The 16,459-nt window shown below is 51.3% G+C and overlaps 1 protein-coding gene across 3 annotated transcripts in view; it reads left to right on the top strand.

Moving 5' to 3' along the window:
• Positions 1–16,459, top strand: part of LRIG1 (leucine rich repeats and immunoglobulin like domains 1) — a 119,561-nt gene that overhangs the window by 97,824 nt on the left and 5,278 nt on the right. For all 3 annotated transcript variants that reach the window (XM_002713424.5, XM_070050621.1, XM_070050622.1), the window contains exons 10-13: positions 1,351–1,422; positions 2,447–2,518; positions 6,399–6,562; positions 15,040–15,360. In XM_002713424.5, coding sequence (XP_002713470.1) covers positions 1,351–1,422; positions 2,447–2,518; positions 6,399–6,562; positions 15,040–15,360 — 629 coding nt within the window. The remainder of the gene's footprint in view (positions 1–1,350; positions 1,423–2,446; positions 2,519–6,398; positions 6,563–15,039; positions 15,361–16,459) is intronic.

A 16,459-nucleotide genomic window follows, 5' to 3' on the forward strand; every position in this document is an offset into this window, starting at 1 on the left:
AGAGAGCTCGATCAGAAGAGGAGCAGCCGGGACTCGAACCGGTGCCCACATGGCCTTAACCACTATGCCACAGTATATACAGTTTTAAGAACGCAGTGATACTGGGGCCGGCGCCGCGGCTCACTAGGCTAATCCTCTGCCTTGCGGCGCCAGCACACCGGGTTCTAGTCCCGGTCGGGGCGCCAGATTCTGTCCCGGTTGCCCCTCTTCCAGGCCAGCTCTCTGCTGTGGCCAGGGAGTGCAGTGGAGGATGGCCCAAGTCCTTGGGCCCTGTACCCCATGGGAGACCAGGAGAAGTACCTGGCTCCTGCCATCGGATCAGTGCGGTGCACCGGCCGCGGTGGCCATTGGAGGGTGAACCAATGGCAAAGGAAGACTTTTCTCCCTGTCTCTCTCTGTCTACTCTGCTTGTCAAAAAAAAAAAAAAAAAAAAAAAAAAGTGATACTTTATACCTGCTCCTCCCTCTCTCCCTCCCTGCCTCCTTTTCTTACTTTTCTTTCACTTTTCTTTATAATCACACACCTGCCCCTCCACTAAGTAAAGAATTCATCAAGTAGTAAGTAGAAAAGCCACTGTTCTTCAGGAGCATAGACAAGGGCCATAAATAATAATCAAGTCTCAACCTGTCAGTTTCACTCATGTATGTTACATATTGTTTTTGTACCCTGTATATTAGTTACCACGAATCGGAAAATAGGCGGTATGAGGAGACTTGGAACAGTTACCGTCAAGGCTGGATTGGGATTTCCGGGAAGCCAGAGCCGCTTCTCGGGGGTGCAGGCATCACTTGGCCCTGGGGCTGACCTGTGGGGCAGGCCCTGAGGGTCATTCTCGTGGGCAGAGGCGTGGCTTGCTGTAGCTACGTCCTGGCTGCCCGGCCCATGTAGGGTGCAGAGAGCTGTGGAGCCTCGGAACCCGTCTCCCGGCGTTCTTGCTGCTTTGGGGACCCTTTATCCCAGAATGCACCTCTCATAGCAGGCAGCAATTTTTGGTTCCTTGCTTTTCATGGCCTGTCTCCACCGTGTCCTGTCACTGAAGACCCCCACGTCTGCTGTGAAGCCCGGCCCCCCTGCCCCCTCTGCCCCCTCTGGGGGTCCCTGCAGAGACATGCTGCCAGCCTGCCCATGCAGTCCCAGCCTGTCGTGCTCATAAACTTGAAAGTATTTCCTTTCTGAGAGGGGAGGCCTGAGTCCGTCAGTCCCATGGGCTCAGCACAGGTCAGCCGCCACCTGCCTCTCATAGGACGGACGTGCCAGCCAGCGCCGCGCTAATTGCATGTTCTCTTTCTCCCAACCCTCCCTCATCCTCCACCCCCATGCCGCCTGCGTCTGGCTGTTTGGAAACTGCAGGACTCTGTTTGGAAACAAGATCAAGTCCGTGGCCAAGAGAGCGTTCTCAGGGCTGGAAGCCCTGGAGCACCTGTGAGTATCTCGCCAGACCTTGCCTGACCCACAGGCCTGCCAGACCTCGGCTGCGGGGAAGTCTGCTCGCAATTTAATTGCATCTTTGTAAACTGAGAAACAGGCTATCTGGAAACGCCAGCTGCTTCCTTCTCATTAGAAGTCAGCTTCGACTTTGGCCTTTATCTTGCCTATGCCAGGAACAGCTATGGAACATATGGCCGGTTGGTGTGCTCCCAATTAACGCAATTGGCACGGGCATAAATACCTTCCTCCCCCAAGCTGCCTGTTTCACCGTCGCACCTGGCTGCTGCAAGAGCCCTCCACCCCCCACCATCAAGGCCACTTCCGGGGCGGACACTCTGCCCAAAGCAGGCCCAGTTTCTCCACAGAGGCAGCTTTGCATTCTCAGACCCATTCAGGCGCCACCTGAGCTTTGCTACCAGAGGGGCTTCCTCTGAGACCCTGGGAAGAGGGGACGGAGCCAGCCCCGAGACATCCGTGTTGATACCATCTGGGCCTGCGGTACATGATTCTCAGATTGTTTCCTTTTGAAATAGAGTTTGACTTTTATGCTGCCAGGAGACGCATTGCTCTTGACTTGCTGAGTAAGCCTCAACCTAGCTGTTTTATTTTAAATGTGTTTTTTATTTTTAATCAATGCCTAGCAATGGTCCGTATCTGTAGGGTTATGCTGTGCCATGTTGGCATGCACATGTGTGATAGGATCAGGGTGACTGGCGTGTTTATCACATCAGGCACTGATTATTTCTTTGTGTTGGGAGGGGACATTCAGCCCGTCCTCTCTACCTGCTGTGCTACAGCCCGTTAGGAACCCCTCCTCCCATCCCACCGCACCCCCTCGCCCCACCCCCGAGACATTCTCAGTGCTTGTCAATATGTGGGCAGTGACAGCTGTATCCTGGAGAGGGGACGAGGGGTCTGGCTAGGGCCGTCCTGAAAACCCATGAATGTCTTTGTTCAAACACGTGGCTCGCTTGAAGGGTGCCCCAGGTTCCTGAGCGGAAGTCGTGCTGTGTTTCAGGAACCTGGGAGAGAATGCCATCAGATCTGTGCAGCTCGATGCCTTTGCAAAGATGAAGAATCTTAAGGAACTGTAAGTACCTGGGCTCTCGTGGCTCCGATGCACACAGATGCGGACACTCAGTGCAAGAAACACCTGGTTAAGTGCATGATGAGTACTTGCGGTGACAGCTGTGACCGTTTATTAAGTGGATGCAGGTTCAGCTGTCCTGAGAGAAACACACAGAAAACCCCTGTGGGGCAGTCACTGGATGAAGGGCAGTGAATTCATCCTTAAAGTGCCACACAACAGATACTGACTTCACGGGCCTGGAATCTTGGTGGGGCCGGCTCGGGTGTGTGTCTGGAGCAGAAAGCAGGCATCAGTAATACACAAGCAAGTGGTGTGGCTGTGGGCCATTACTTTCGTATTAACAAAAGCAGGCGGTGGGCCTGCAGGCTGTAATTTGCTAACCACTGTTGTAGATAATGTGAAATAAATTCTCTCTATAAAGTGGATAATCACCCCTTCAATTATGTCGGGAACAGGCTGTCCTGAGTTGCACTGAAGTGAAAAACCTGTGTCGAGAAGGGCTCTTAAGAGGGCTGGGTGGGCTGGTGGCAGGGCTGAGGGGGTGACTGGAGGCCCAGAGTCCCCGTAGCAGTGCAGGGGTGTTGTGAGGCCATCATCGACCTCCCCCCGGCTGGAAGACCTTACCTGTGACCCAGGAACTGGACCCCTCCAGAAGTTTACTGGGACAGGAGCTGGGCCCGGTGGATCACCGGGTCTGGGTCTGCAGCCAATGAGTCATAGCCATGAAATCACTACGCTAACAGTGTGACTTTGGGAGTGGACAGAAGGACACCTGCCCTGGAGTGGCCACCTTCATGCCACGATCTCACCCCATTCCCGAGGCCAATCATGGTGGACCGTGGATCTGGGCAGGGAGGGTGGGAATGGGGCGACGTGGCATGGTGTCTGCGGTCAGGGATCAGGCAGCAAGTGACATTCCTGCAGGTGGGAGGAGAGGTGGCCGGCACTTGACTCGTGCTGTGGGCTTTGCCGAGCAGATGCTGTGCCAGCAAGGTCGGGGTTTGCCGCAGGTGGTGGCAGCTGGTTCTGGACGCCTCCAGGCTCCACACAGAGCTGCTGCATTCCAGAACCTCAGTGGTTCTGCTGTCGTCTGCCGCCTGGGTAAGAAGCTGTCTGCAGAAAGGATGTCGTAGCTCTCCTCATAGGGAAGGGGTGGTGGTAACTCCAAACTGAGCTGGGAGGCTGGGGGCCGGGATGGGTATGTGAGGAAGGAAGGGCAGTTGCTGGACCGCAGGCGGCCAGCAGGGATCCCCTGTGCACTGTCCCTTCGCGACTTCTCCCCCAGGAACATTCCGATGCAATGTCAGGAGTGCCAGAGGCCTGAATTGAAAAGGAGGGGGGAGATGAGGTTTTGGGTCTTGCAGAAAAGGTTGGGAAGATCTGGACCCATCTAGAAGTTTGCTGTCCCCCCCCCTACTCCCTCCATCCCCCTCATCCCCCCCCCCCCAAAAAAAAAAAAACCTTCTGCCTGGTTCTGGAGGCTCAACCTTGGTCTCCTGGCTGGGTTTCCCAGCAGTCGGTGCGTGCACCTGATTGTGGCTGGCCCTGGGCCCAGTCCTCTGATGGGAGGAATGGTTAATTCCACACGGTCCTTCTTTCCCCTGCCCGATGAAAGCAGGTTGTCCTGTACACTTAGTCATCCTCTGGGTCTATTTCCATCAGCGATGATTGGAAACACACTGCGTCGGAATCATGCAAAGGCCTGTAGTGAGCCAGCCATGTCTGGGACAGCGGGAGGGCGAGCTGTGGAAGCCAAGGCTCTGGGCAGCTGGGGAGGCCAGGGGGCTTGTGGGTGCAAGCCTGCGGACCCTGGCGTACAGTCGAGTGGGCCTGGTCTCTCGGACTTTGCTGTGTGTGCCTGTGGCAGCGGTGGAGGGACCATGACCTCACTACCGGCTGGCTCCTCACTTAGCCTGCAGGAAGACCTTCTCTCCTTTGCTCTGGGGTCTGGTCTCTTACTTCTCCACCAGGGGGCTTCGTTGTGGAGGAGGTAGCAGATACTTGAAGAGTGAGGCCCGGCTGGTCCACATAAGGTCGGGGGTGAGGCCTCTCACCTTCTCCATTTATACGTCCATCGAGGATCAGCATCCTCTCGTATTCCCCAGTCTGTTCCCATGGCTCAAGTTCACTATGTCCCTGTCCTCGCTGAGTGCGTGAGGTCTCCCAGCAGTGGCCGGCCTCTCCCTCTAGGCTTGCACGTGCAGCGTCCGGGCTGTCATGCCGATTTAAGGTCTGCCATGGGCTGGCATCCCGGTTCCAAAGGCTTTGCGATGTTCCATTTGCGTCTTGGCAGAAGTACTTTGCAGAATTACTGTAGTAAGTTACGAAGCCCAGCTCCTGTGGAAGCGAGGAGTCGGAGGGTAGAGTAGACTTGACTCAGTGTCCTCAGCCTTGGGCGCTCTGGCTCGGAGTTCTTTCTCCCTTGCTGTTCACCGGTTGTCGAGTTTATGCCGCTGGGTGAGAAGGACACAGGGACAGGAAACGCAAAGCCAAAGCAGAGCTGCTTTGCTGACGTCTGAGGACGGCAGTGGGTGGAAAGGTGACTGCTGCCGTCCTGCTGGCCATGGGCCGTTTCTGTAGTTGCTCAGTGTCCTCGTGCCCCCTTGTTGTCACCGAACGCTGATGCCAGGGGAGCCTATGCGTTTGCCATCTCAGTCTTGGCCCTATCGCGGGCCGGCCGTCGTCTGCTTGCAGCACAGAACCGGGCAGCGAGACTCCAGGCTGGACTTATCTTCAAGTGACTCCTTAGGAAGGAATGTCCGCCGAGATGGCCGTTCCGATTTCTGTTCAAAAAGCTGACTCTCAGTTGCTGAGAAATGAGAAAGAAAATATTGTCTGTTTTGGTTGGAGCCTCACAAAACCAAAGTTGTGCGTTCTCATGCTCCCTGGGCAGTGGCAGTTAACTAACAAGCACTGCTTCTGGAGCGCGGCTGCTTTCTGGGGCCTCCGGAACAGGGCTGGCGTGGGGATAAGTACACGGACGGGAGGGAGGCACGTAGCAAGGCCGACCCAGGGACGAAGAAGACCGCGGCATCGCCAAATCAAAAAAGCAGTGAGAGGGGCCGGCACTGCAGCACAGAGGGTTAAAGCCCCAGTCTGCAGCGCCTGCATCCCATATGGGTGCCATCTGCTCCTCTTCCCAACCAGCTCTCTGCTATGGCCTGGGAAAGCAGTAGAAGATGGTCTAGGTCCTTGGGCCCCTGCACCCGGGTAGGGGACCCAGAAGAAGAACCTAGCTCCTGGCTTCGCATCAGTGCAGTTCCAGCCATTGTGGCCAATTGGGGAGTGAACCAGTGGGTGGATGGAAGACCTCTCTCTCTCTCTCTCTCTATCACTCTCTATCACTCTCTGTGTAACTCTGACTTTCAAATAAATAAATCTTAAAAAAAAAAAAAAAAAAAAAAAAGAGAGAGAGGACTCCTCAGAGGTTGTTGTAAGTGGAGTTTGGAAGCTCCAAGCTGCATATCAGGAAAATGGGAAAAACCAGAAGAGGGGGCAGCACTAGCTGTGTTGGACGAATCAGAGGCTGGGAACAGGCCCAGAGGAGCACTGTCCACTCCCCGAACATGAGCGAACCCCAGCTTCTTGGTGCATGGACGGACAGCATCAGCGGTGGCAGGGAGCCTGTGCTGTGTGCAGTCTTGGCCTCCACTCCTGCCCACGCCGTCAGGAGCTGCGTCTTCACGTAGATCATAGGCATTGTTCTGTGTCGCTGGAGAGGAACTGTGAGACCGTGTCATTTCCCGTTCCAGCTTGCTGGGGGTGTTGACTTGGAAAACTGATGGGAGGCGGCCAGTCATGGCGTCTGTGGAAGGGAGCGTCCCTTCTCTGTGGTCACCCTGTAAGTGTCCGTCCTTGTCTCTCTTTTTTTTTCTTTCAGCCACATCAGCAGCGAGAGCTTCCTGTGTGACTGCCAGCTGAAGTGGCTGCCCCCATGGCTCGTGAGCAGGACGCTGCAGGCGCTGGTCACCGCCACCTGTGCCCACCCAGAGTCCCTGAAGGGCCAGAGCATCTTCTCGGTGCCACCCGAGAGCTTCGTGTGTGGTGAGAGTCTCTGGGATCCCTCCTTCCCCCCTTGTGAAGGCAAGGAGGCCGTGAGGAAGTCCTCATTGTGGGAGTGATTCCTGTGATGAGGGCAAACCCCGGCCCACGGCTGCAGATCAGCTGCTGGATGCAATTTATTTCCCACTGAAACCACACGCCGTGTTTACCGTACAGCGCCTCATTATGTGGTCGTTGGAGTACAAGCATTTAATCAGAAGGCAGCAGGAGTCGGTTCGCTTACAAATCAGAATAATCAGTTGCAGGAAGATGGTTCTGTTGTTTCAAAAGGCCTCTGGTGCCCGGGTTTAGCTGGGAGTTTACTCAGCGTACTAGGCTGGGGTTTTAATGTGTGTTTCTTTCCAACCCCAAGCATGAAAGGTTAAATACAGGAAGAACAAGTCTCAGGAGAACAGTTGCCGTAGTAAAAATAATTCCTTGATGTTGACTTGTACTCTTGCTGTGTCTCCAGACCACTAAAATCTGCACTTGTAGCTTTAAAGTTCCCTTTTCTCCTTCTGAGTTTTGGAATGTGGCTCTCGCCATGTATTTGAGCAGAGTGGTGGGGATCCAAGTTTGGTTGCAAAAGAGCACAGAAAATGCTGAACAGCTGCAAATACACGCACAGGCACACGCACGCCCGCCGAGACAGCGGCGAGGCAGCAGGGGAGCTCAGAGGAGCAATGGTGTTGAGGTCCTCCCGGTATCAGGGCAGGAGCAAGGGTGGGGTCCCCGGGCCCGACTGCAACTCCTGTGGGTCTTTGCCTGTTTGCCCTGAGCCTTAGGAACCCTGCTGTGATGATCCCCACCCCTCCCCCCACTTCAGGGTAAGGGGCCCTCTGTGGGCCATTTTTCCCTCCTCCTGTTTGGCCACTGCGATAGCCAGTGTGTCTGCCGGGAGCCAGGGATGAGCACACTCCTTCCACACACCCGCCCGTCACCCCCGCCAGCACCGCGTCTGAGGGCCGGCTTCCCGACCCTGCCTGCCAAGCTGTGCCAAGCTGTGATGAGCAGCTCCTGGTATCTAGGCACGTGTGTGGGCCACGGATCGTCAGTCCTCTCTTCATCAAGTCTCGGACCGTTAAGCTGTGTCTAGGGGCCAGTGTTGGACACCGCAGGTTAAGCTGCTGCTTGCAAATCCCGGCATCCCGGGTGGGAGCCCCACTTCAAACCTCAGCTGCTCCATTTCCAGGCCAGCTTCCTGTTGTTGGGCCTGGGAAAGCAGCGGAAGATGACCTGAGGACCAGGGCCCCTGCCACTCATGTAGGGCACCCAGATAGAGTTGCTGGCTTTGGCCTGGCCTGGACCAGGTTGTTAGAGCCATTTGGGAAGCGGATCAGCAGGCGAACGATCACTCCCTCTGTTTCTGTTTCTCTACCTTTCTGATAATCGATCTTTAAAAGATTTGTAAGTGCTCAGCTCCCTGAACCTCAGCTTGGTGCCGCTTCTCCCTCCTTCCAGGTGCAGGGCCACCATTGCCTGTGGCTGAGCCAGGGGTACGTGTGACTCACCACCCTCAGTCTGCAGCCTGCAGGAGCTGCTTCCTGTCTCATCCTCTCTCCTGTGTGGCAGCTCAGGCTTCTCCTAATGCAGCCATTAGGTGTTGATGGGACTCATGTTAGCCCTTGGCAGGAGATGAGAGTTACAAGCTCTGTGGGAGTCTCTCACTCTTTTATTTCTTACTTTTTTTTAGATTCATGTATTTATTTGAAAGGCACAGTTAGAGAGAAGCAGAGCCAGAGAGATTCAAGCTGCTGATTCACTCCCCAGATGGCTGCAGCTGGGCCCATCCAAAGCCAGCAGCCAGGATCTTCTTCCGGGCCTCCCACATAGGTTCAGGGGCCCAAGGACTTGGACCATCTTCCATTGCTTTCCCAGGCACATTAGCAGGGAGCTGGATTGGAAGTGGAGCAGCCAGGACTTGAACTGGCATCAATATGGAATGTATCGACGTAATTCGCTGAGCTTGAATGTCAGCCCCCTATTCCTTCTTAGTAATGGTGAATGTGATGTGGATATGCACTTCATGTGTGTATTGATCAAATGGTAGACATTAGGTTGTGTTGTATTATTGGCTTTTGGGAATCATATTGCCATGAACATTCACTAACAGATTTTTGGAAAAAAACAGCTATTTGAATCATTTGCCAGTGCTCATTTGTCTTTTTATTATTTGGTTTTAGGAGTTCTTTTTATGTTCTGTGTGTCAAACCCTCATCATGCATAGGATTTGGCAGTATTTCCTCCCATTCTGTTGAAATTTTACATTTGGTGGAGCCCAGTTTCTCTTTTTTTATGATTTGTGCTTTTGGTGTCTTACCTAAGAAACTGCTGCATGACACAAGGTCACAAAGATCAGTATTTTCTTCTAAGAGTTTTATAATTTTAACTCTGAAAATAGCCCTTCAGTTTTGTTCTTTTTAAGATTGTTTTTGACTATTTGAGTTCTTTGCCATTTCCCTATAAATTTTTGGATCAGCTTTTCAATTTTTGGGGATTTTGTTAGAGAATGGATTGATTGAATGTGTTGATTAACTTGGAGAATATCATCATAATGGTGTTTTCCCAATCCATGAACATAGGATGTCTTTCTACTTTTTTAGCTTTTTAAGAATTTTTTACCATCAAGCTTTTTAATGTACAAACCTCATACTTATTTTGTTAAATGTATTCATGTTTGTTTTGGTATTACTGTAGATGGAATTCTTGATTTCATTCATGGATTTTCATTACTAGTGCATAGAAATACAATTTAGTTTTGGATATTGCAGGCTAGGCTGACATAATTTATTAGTTCTATGATCGTCATGTCACTTGAAAAAAAAAAAAAGACATTTTCCTTTCCTATCTGGATGGGCTTTGTTTCTCTTTCTCGCCTAATTGCCACAGCTGGACGCTCCAGTACAATGTTGAGGAACAGCGGTGTGGTCAGATAACCTTGGCTTTTCCCCCCTAATCTTTGGAGGAAAGTATTCATTCTTTCACCATGAAGTATGATGACAGATGTGGCTTTTTGTAGATAACCCTTTGTAAAAAATTTTTTCTGAAATGCAGAGTGATTGAGAGATCTTCAGTCCACTGGCTTACACCCCAAATGGCCATAATGGCCAGGATTGGGACAGATCAAAGCCAGGAGCCTGGAACTCCATCTAGGTTTTAGACATGGATGGCAGGGGCCCAAGTGCTTACACCATCATCTGCTGCCTTCCCAAGCTCATTAGCAGGGAGCTGGATTGAAATAGAGCAACTGGGACTTGAAGTGGCGCGCACAGGGGATACTGGCATTGCGGGAGGTGAACTGATGCTGTGCCACAGGGCTGGCCTCTGAATGATCATTATGAAGCTGTAGAAGTTCCCATCCTAAGTGTAATTTATTGTGTTTTTTTTTTTTTCTTTTTAATCATGAAAAGATGTTGGATTTTTTTTTTCTTTTTTTTCCTGCAAGGAAGCAATGATGTTTGACTAACATTGTATATTCCATTGTTGGTTTTTTGTTTTTTTGTTTTTTTTTTTTGTTTGTTTGTTTGTTTTTTAAGATTTACTTATTTGAAAGGCAGAGTTACAGAGAGGCAGAGGCAGGGAGAGAGAGACCTGACATCCAAATGGCCACAGCAGCTAGAGCTGGGACAGTCAAAAGCCCGGAGCTTCTTCCGGGTCTCCTACGTGGTTGCAGGGGCCCAAAGATTTGGGCCATCCTCTGCTTTCCCAGGCCATAGAACTGGATTGCAAGTGGAGTAGCCTGGACTTGAACTGGCAATCACATGGGATTCTGGCACTGCAGGCAGTGGCTCTATCCCCTATGCCAGTGCACTGGCCCCCCATTGATTTTTGATGTTAAACCAACCTTGCTTTCCTGAGATCAACCTAACTTGATCATGGAGTGTAACACCTTTTATGTGTTGTAGGATTCAAGTTGTTAGTGTTTTTCGTGAAAAATCTTATGATTTTTCTTGAAGATTTTGACTTTTATACTCAAACGATGCTGTTCTGTGGCGGCATATGTATAATTTGGGGAAGGGGTCTTGTTTTATTATTACTGTTCACATAGAATGAGGATCCTTTTTTTTTGTGGTTGGGGGGAAGGTTTGGTGTTAATCCTTTATTTGGTAAAATTCACCACAGTAGTCACTTGCATCTAGGCTTTTCCCTGTGGGAAGTTTTAAAATTAGTAATTCAGTCTCCTGTTAATGTCTATTTAGAATTTCTTTTTCTTCTTGGGTCAGCATTAATGGGTTCTAGGAATTGTGTTTCTTATCCAGGGCAGCTAATCTATTGACCTCCTGTTGTTCAGAGTGGTCCCCATACTCCTTTCATTGCTGTGAGCTTGGTAGTAGGCGTGTCCTGATTCCAGTCATGTGAGCATTCTCCCCTGTTGCTAAGTGTAACTAAAGGATTTTCAATTCGGTTTATTTCTCAAAGGATGAAGTTTTGTGTCCATAGATTCTCCATTTTTCTCTTTGCTTTATTTCTGCTTGCTTTGGGTACAGCCTGCTCTTTTTCTAATTAAAAAAAAAAAAAAAGATCTATTTATTTGAAAGGCAGAGAGTGAGATCAGTCTTCCATCTGCTAGTTCATTCCCCAAAAGGCCCCAACAGCCAGGCTGAAGGTAGAAGCCAGAAGCCTAGCATTCCTGGCTTGAGCCACGTTCAGCTGCCCTTCCGGGCACATTAGCAGGGAGCTGGATCAGAAGCAGAGCAGCTGGGACTTGAACTGGTGCCCATATGGGATGCTCATGTCTCAAGCAAAAGCTTAACCTGCTGTGTCACGGGCTGGGCCCTTTTAATTTTTTAAGGTAAATGGCACTGTTAATTTCAGGTATGTTCTAATCTAGGCATTTACAGCTAAACATTTAAAAACATTGTTTTAGCTGCATCTTGGGAGTTTGGGTATGGTATGTTTTGGTTTCCATTTAGATCAGACTGTTAGCTAATTTCCTGTGTGATTTCTTTGCTTTATTAGAAGTGCACTGTTCAAGTTCCACAAAATAATTTCCCAGTATTCTTTCTGCTGTTGATTTTTAGCTTTGTTCCACTGTCATCGAGGAAGATACTTTGTGTGATTTCCATCTTTTAAAATTTATTGATTCTTATTTTGTGAGCGAAAATGTGGTCTGCAATGGGGAATATTCCATGTGCACTTCAAAAGCGTGTTTATTCTGCTGTTGTTAGGTGGAGTGTTCCATTGGTATCTGTCCAGTATGTTTGGTTTATGCTGTTGTGCAAGTCTTCCCTGCCTTGTTGATCTCCTGCCTAGTTTTTCTATCCATTATTGAATAGTATTGCACTCTATAGATTGGGAAACTGGAGAATGCAACACAGCAATCTGTCACATTTTGATATTTTCTACTATTCTCTTAGGTGTGTTTGTAATTTTTATGTTTGCCTCATGGCTTGAACCCTTCCTGTTATAAAGTGTTACTCTTTCTCTTTAGTAAAAAGTTTCCTTTGAAGTCTGTTTTGTCTGATAGTAGAGAAATCTTTTAGCTGTTTTGTTGACTGTTTCCTAGTTGTGTCTTTGAATATAAAATGTGTCTCTTGTAGACAGCATGTGGCTGGACCATGGCACTTTATCCATTACAACAAGTCTAGCCTTTGGACTAGTGTTTCATTTTTAACATAACTGATAAAGAATTTCCCACTAGACATTTCTTTATGGTTTATCTTGCTTCTGTGTTACTGCTTTTGTATCCAATGGATATTTTCTGGTTTACCATTTGAATTCCATGTTGTGTCTTTTATGTTTCTATGTATTTGAAAGGTAGCCTTAAGGTCTTCCAACCAGTGGTTCACTCCCCAAATGGGTGCAGCAGTCAGGGCGAGGTAAGGACAAAGCCAGGAACCTGGAACTGCATGTGGGTCTCCCACGTGGATGGCAGGGGCCCACGAACTTGGGTTCCTCTCCTGCTGCCTTTCCAGGCACTTTAGCAGGGAGCTAGATGGGAAGTGGAGCAGCCAGGACTTGACCTGGTGCTCATATGGGATGCCAGCATTTGCGGGCATGTGCTCAACGCATCACAGCACAACACCAGCCCCTTTAGTTTTTAACAGTTATGGGGGTTAAGATAAACATCATAGAAAAGTGTATTTTAAATTAATGATGTTAACTCATTTCCATCACTTGTGTTATTGTCGTTCATGCTGCATTTTTAGATAAGCACATAACACAGGTTCATAATTATTGCTTTATGTAGCTTTTACCAATTTGAAAGGTGGAGTTAGAGAAAGCAGCGTTCAATCCGCTGGTTCCTTTCCCAAATCCCCATCCTCTGACCACGCCTCTTCCTGCCTCTGAGCATGGCAGTTGATGGCAACAAGTCACCCGGTCACGGTGTGAGGAGCTCCTCTGTAGCAGAGGTGCTCCCCCGGCCATCGTTGGGGTTCTTCGTCTTTGGTGTTGACGGCTGACTGTGGTGTGTCTGCGTGTGGGTCTCGGGTGTGTGGATGCGTAGTTTTCCTCTGCTTTGGAAGGTCCGAGGCCTCTCTTCTTCCCACTCTTGGTTGTCCATTATGTGTGCCTCGCTAGGCGTGGCACCGTCCCGTAGCTCTGTTTTCTCAGACTGGATAACGTCCGCCGCCAGGTCCCCCGTCTGCTGACTGTGGTGTCGGCTCAGTTCCGCGCTGGCATCTCTCCACTGGATCTTTCATTTCAGTTACTGTGCTTTTGAATCCCACGGTTTCCATTTGGATTCCTTTTTTATCATTTCTTTCTCTTCATTGATACTCAGTGCTCTCATACTTTCATTCCTGCAGTTCTGTAAACATATTTATTTATAATAGCTGACTTAAAGCCTTTGTGTAATAAGTCCAAGATCTGGGCCTAATTGGGAACGGTTTGTGTTGCCTGCTTTTTTTCTTGGTTCGTTGGGTGTTGCATAATTTGTTGTTGAAGAATGGGCATTAAAAATAATGAGGTGGGGCCAGCGCTGTGGCTCACTAGGCTAATTCTCCGCCTTGTGACGCTGGCATACTGGGTTCTAGTCCCGGTCGAGGTGCCAGATTCTGTCCCGGTTGCCCCTCTTCCAGGCCAGCTCTCTGCTGTGGCCAGGGAGTGCAGTGGAGGATGGCCCAAGTCTTGGGCTCTGCACCCCATGGGAGACCAGGAGAAGCACCTGGCTCCTGCCTTCGGATCAGCATGATGCGCCAGCCGCGGCGGCCATTGGAGGGTGAACCAACGGCAAAAGGAAGACCTTTCTCTCTGTCTCTCTCTCTCTCACTGTCTACTCTGCCTGTCAAAAAAAAAAAAAAAAAAAACAAAAAACCAAAAACAAAAACGAGGCAGCTCTGGAAATGAGAGTCCCCATGTGCTAGAGGGTTGTCACTGCTGTTTAATGTTAGTTTATTTAGTGACCTTTCTGGGACACACGTGAGCCTACTCTATACAGCCCCAGTGAGTCCTGGCCGGCCTGCTTAGTGGTTAAGCACTGGACAGAGTCCTTAAGGCACTTCAACCACACAGCCTCCCACCCGTTGCCCAGGGTCAGGGGGTGGGGCTGCCAGCACTTCCTGTTGGTGCAGACCCCCAACCAAGCTCGGGCGCAGGTGAGCCGTGAGGACGCTGGGTCCTCCTGGGCGCGTGCACAGCCCTGCACACGCGTGCGGCCTTCTCGATCCCCAGGAATGTGCTGATGCTTTCAGGCCTCCGTCAGCATTCATCCCCTCGCTGTGCTCTCTGGCTTTCTTGGTCAGCCGCTTGTTGGCCCCAGCCGGTCCTGTCTGACAGCTGTGCCGTCGGACAGCGGCTGCAGGTTACAGTCTCACGGAGGTAGGGCTTCCTTCGCTGAGCAAACCACATCAGGCCAGACAGACAAGGAAGCCAGGTTGCTGCCTTACTGGTCCCAGAGTCACAGTCCTCTGGGGAGGGGGCTCCAAGCCCATCCTGTGCCCCTGTGACTGTCCGACTGCTGCTCCGAAGGCCGCTGTGGAGCTGGGAGGAGAGAAATGGGGCGTGGGAGGAGTTAAAGCGCCCCAAGACTCAGGTTTCCTACTGAGATGGAGCCCTCTTGAATCCATGCTCCAGGAACTGTAAGCCTTTAGCTTTCCAGGATTGTGAAAAGCAGAGTGGATTGTGAGCACTTTTCAAGTATTCCAGTGTGTTAATGGAGGGCAGACTCGTGGATGCCTTCAGTCTGACACTGGCTGTGCACGATACCCCATCGTTGAGGAAGGTCCGGGAGTCGTGACTGGTGCTTCCTGATTCCAAGGGCGTTTTGTTGAGAGTAACCAGATAAAACCAGTTGTAGTCAGGCTGGGGACATTGTTGGGTTCCTTGAAAATTGAGTAGTGGTGGGATAGTTTCTAGCCAGTAGTGGGTAATCACAGAGGTGAGCCCTGGTGAGACTTGGAACTGTGCATGGTAGAGTGGGTGGTGCACAGGCACTGTGCTGCCCCCTGTGTGACACACTTCCTTGCTGGCGTGCAGCACCTGCTCCCTGTGAGGTAGCAAGTCTGCGGGGGACTGACGGGGGACCTTTGTCTCCCCAGATGATTTCCCAAAGCCGCAGATCATCACCCAGCCAGAGACGACCATGGCCGTGGTGGGCAAAGACATCCGGTTCACGTGCTCGGCAGCCAGCAGCAGCAGCTCCCCCATGACCTTCGCCTGGAAGAAGGACAACGAGGTCCTGGCCAATGCGGACATGGAGAACTTCGCCCACGTGCGCGCGCAGGACGGGGAAGTGATGGAGTACACCACCATCCTGCACCTGCGCCACGTCACTTTCGGGCACGAGGGCCGCTACCAGTGTGTCATCACCAACCACTTCGGCTCCACCTACTCCCACAAGGCCAGGCTCACTGTGAATGGTACGGCTTCTGTCCAGTGCACAATTCTGCAAACCGTATTCCTGAGTGCTCCTGGTTCCCTGTGCCCTAGCAGGGAAACACAGTTACAGAGCTACACTGGTCCCAGGGCTTGACCCAGAGCAGGTGCTGCAGACCCAAGGCTTATTCTTGTTTGCTTGGGTGACTTCTGAAAGTTCTTTTTGATTCAATTTGAAGGGCAGAGAAAGGGAAAAACAGAGATGTTCGACCTGCTGCAGGCTCACCCAGCAATTGTCCAGAACAGCTGAGCCTGCACCAGGTAGAAGCCAGGAGCCTGGAACTCTGGGTGGCAGGGACCCAAGTGCTTCAGCTGTCACCTGCTGCCTCCCAGGGTGCTCACTAGCAGGAAGCTGGATCGAAAATGGAGAAGCCGGGACTCAGATCAGACTCTGATTTGGGATGCTGGCATCTGAAGTGACAACTGAACTACTGTGACAGAGGCTTTCCCACATAACAGAAAAACGATTTTAAAGTTAACTGAAATTGGGACGGTAAACCTTGTGTTTTCATCCCTGCGTATCCTCCACTACGCCCAGCGTCTGGGCTCTAGGTTCTGGGTGTGCCCTGGACCTGGGTAGGTGGCACTGCTGTGGGGCCAGAGGAAAGCAGGGGGTCGGGACATGGTCCTTCCGCTCAGGGACAGCCTCAGAGCCCATGAAGGCAGCTTTCTCCAGGACTGTGCTAGGTGTGGCCCTGGGGTGGGGGTGAGGAGATGGCATGAGCAGTGGCCTGCTTCGGCACCTGCACCCCAAGGAGTTGTCTACTGGGCGTCCCACGTGCAGCGTGGCTAGGCCAGCAGGCAGCAGGAAAACCTGTTGCTTGCTGCCCCTTCAGCCAGGCCATCTGGGCCTGGGGGGGGGGGGCAGGGAGTGGGGTCTCACTGTTGCTCCAGGACCTGAGTATGGAGTTGCTGCGGGGGCAGTCTGGCCAGGAGCTGCAGGGATGTGTGGCTGGGGGCTTTGGGGACTGGCACCGGCTTCTTTACGGAGCAGGAGGCGTCCTGTGCATCCCAGGGAGGGCCCCGCAGGCCTGCCCCGCACAGCGCCAGCCCACCCTGGCAGTGGGCGAGTGCAGGCAGGCA

This window comes from Oryctolagus cuniculus, chromosome 10, assembly GCF_964237555.1.
Source record: "Oryctolagus cuniculus chromosome 10, mOryCun1.1, whole genome shotgun sequence".
Lineage (NCBI taxonomy): Eukaryota > Metazoa > Chordata > Mammalia > Lagomorpha > Leporidae > Oryctolagus > Oryctolagus cuniculus.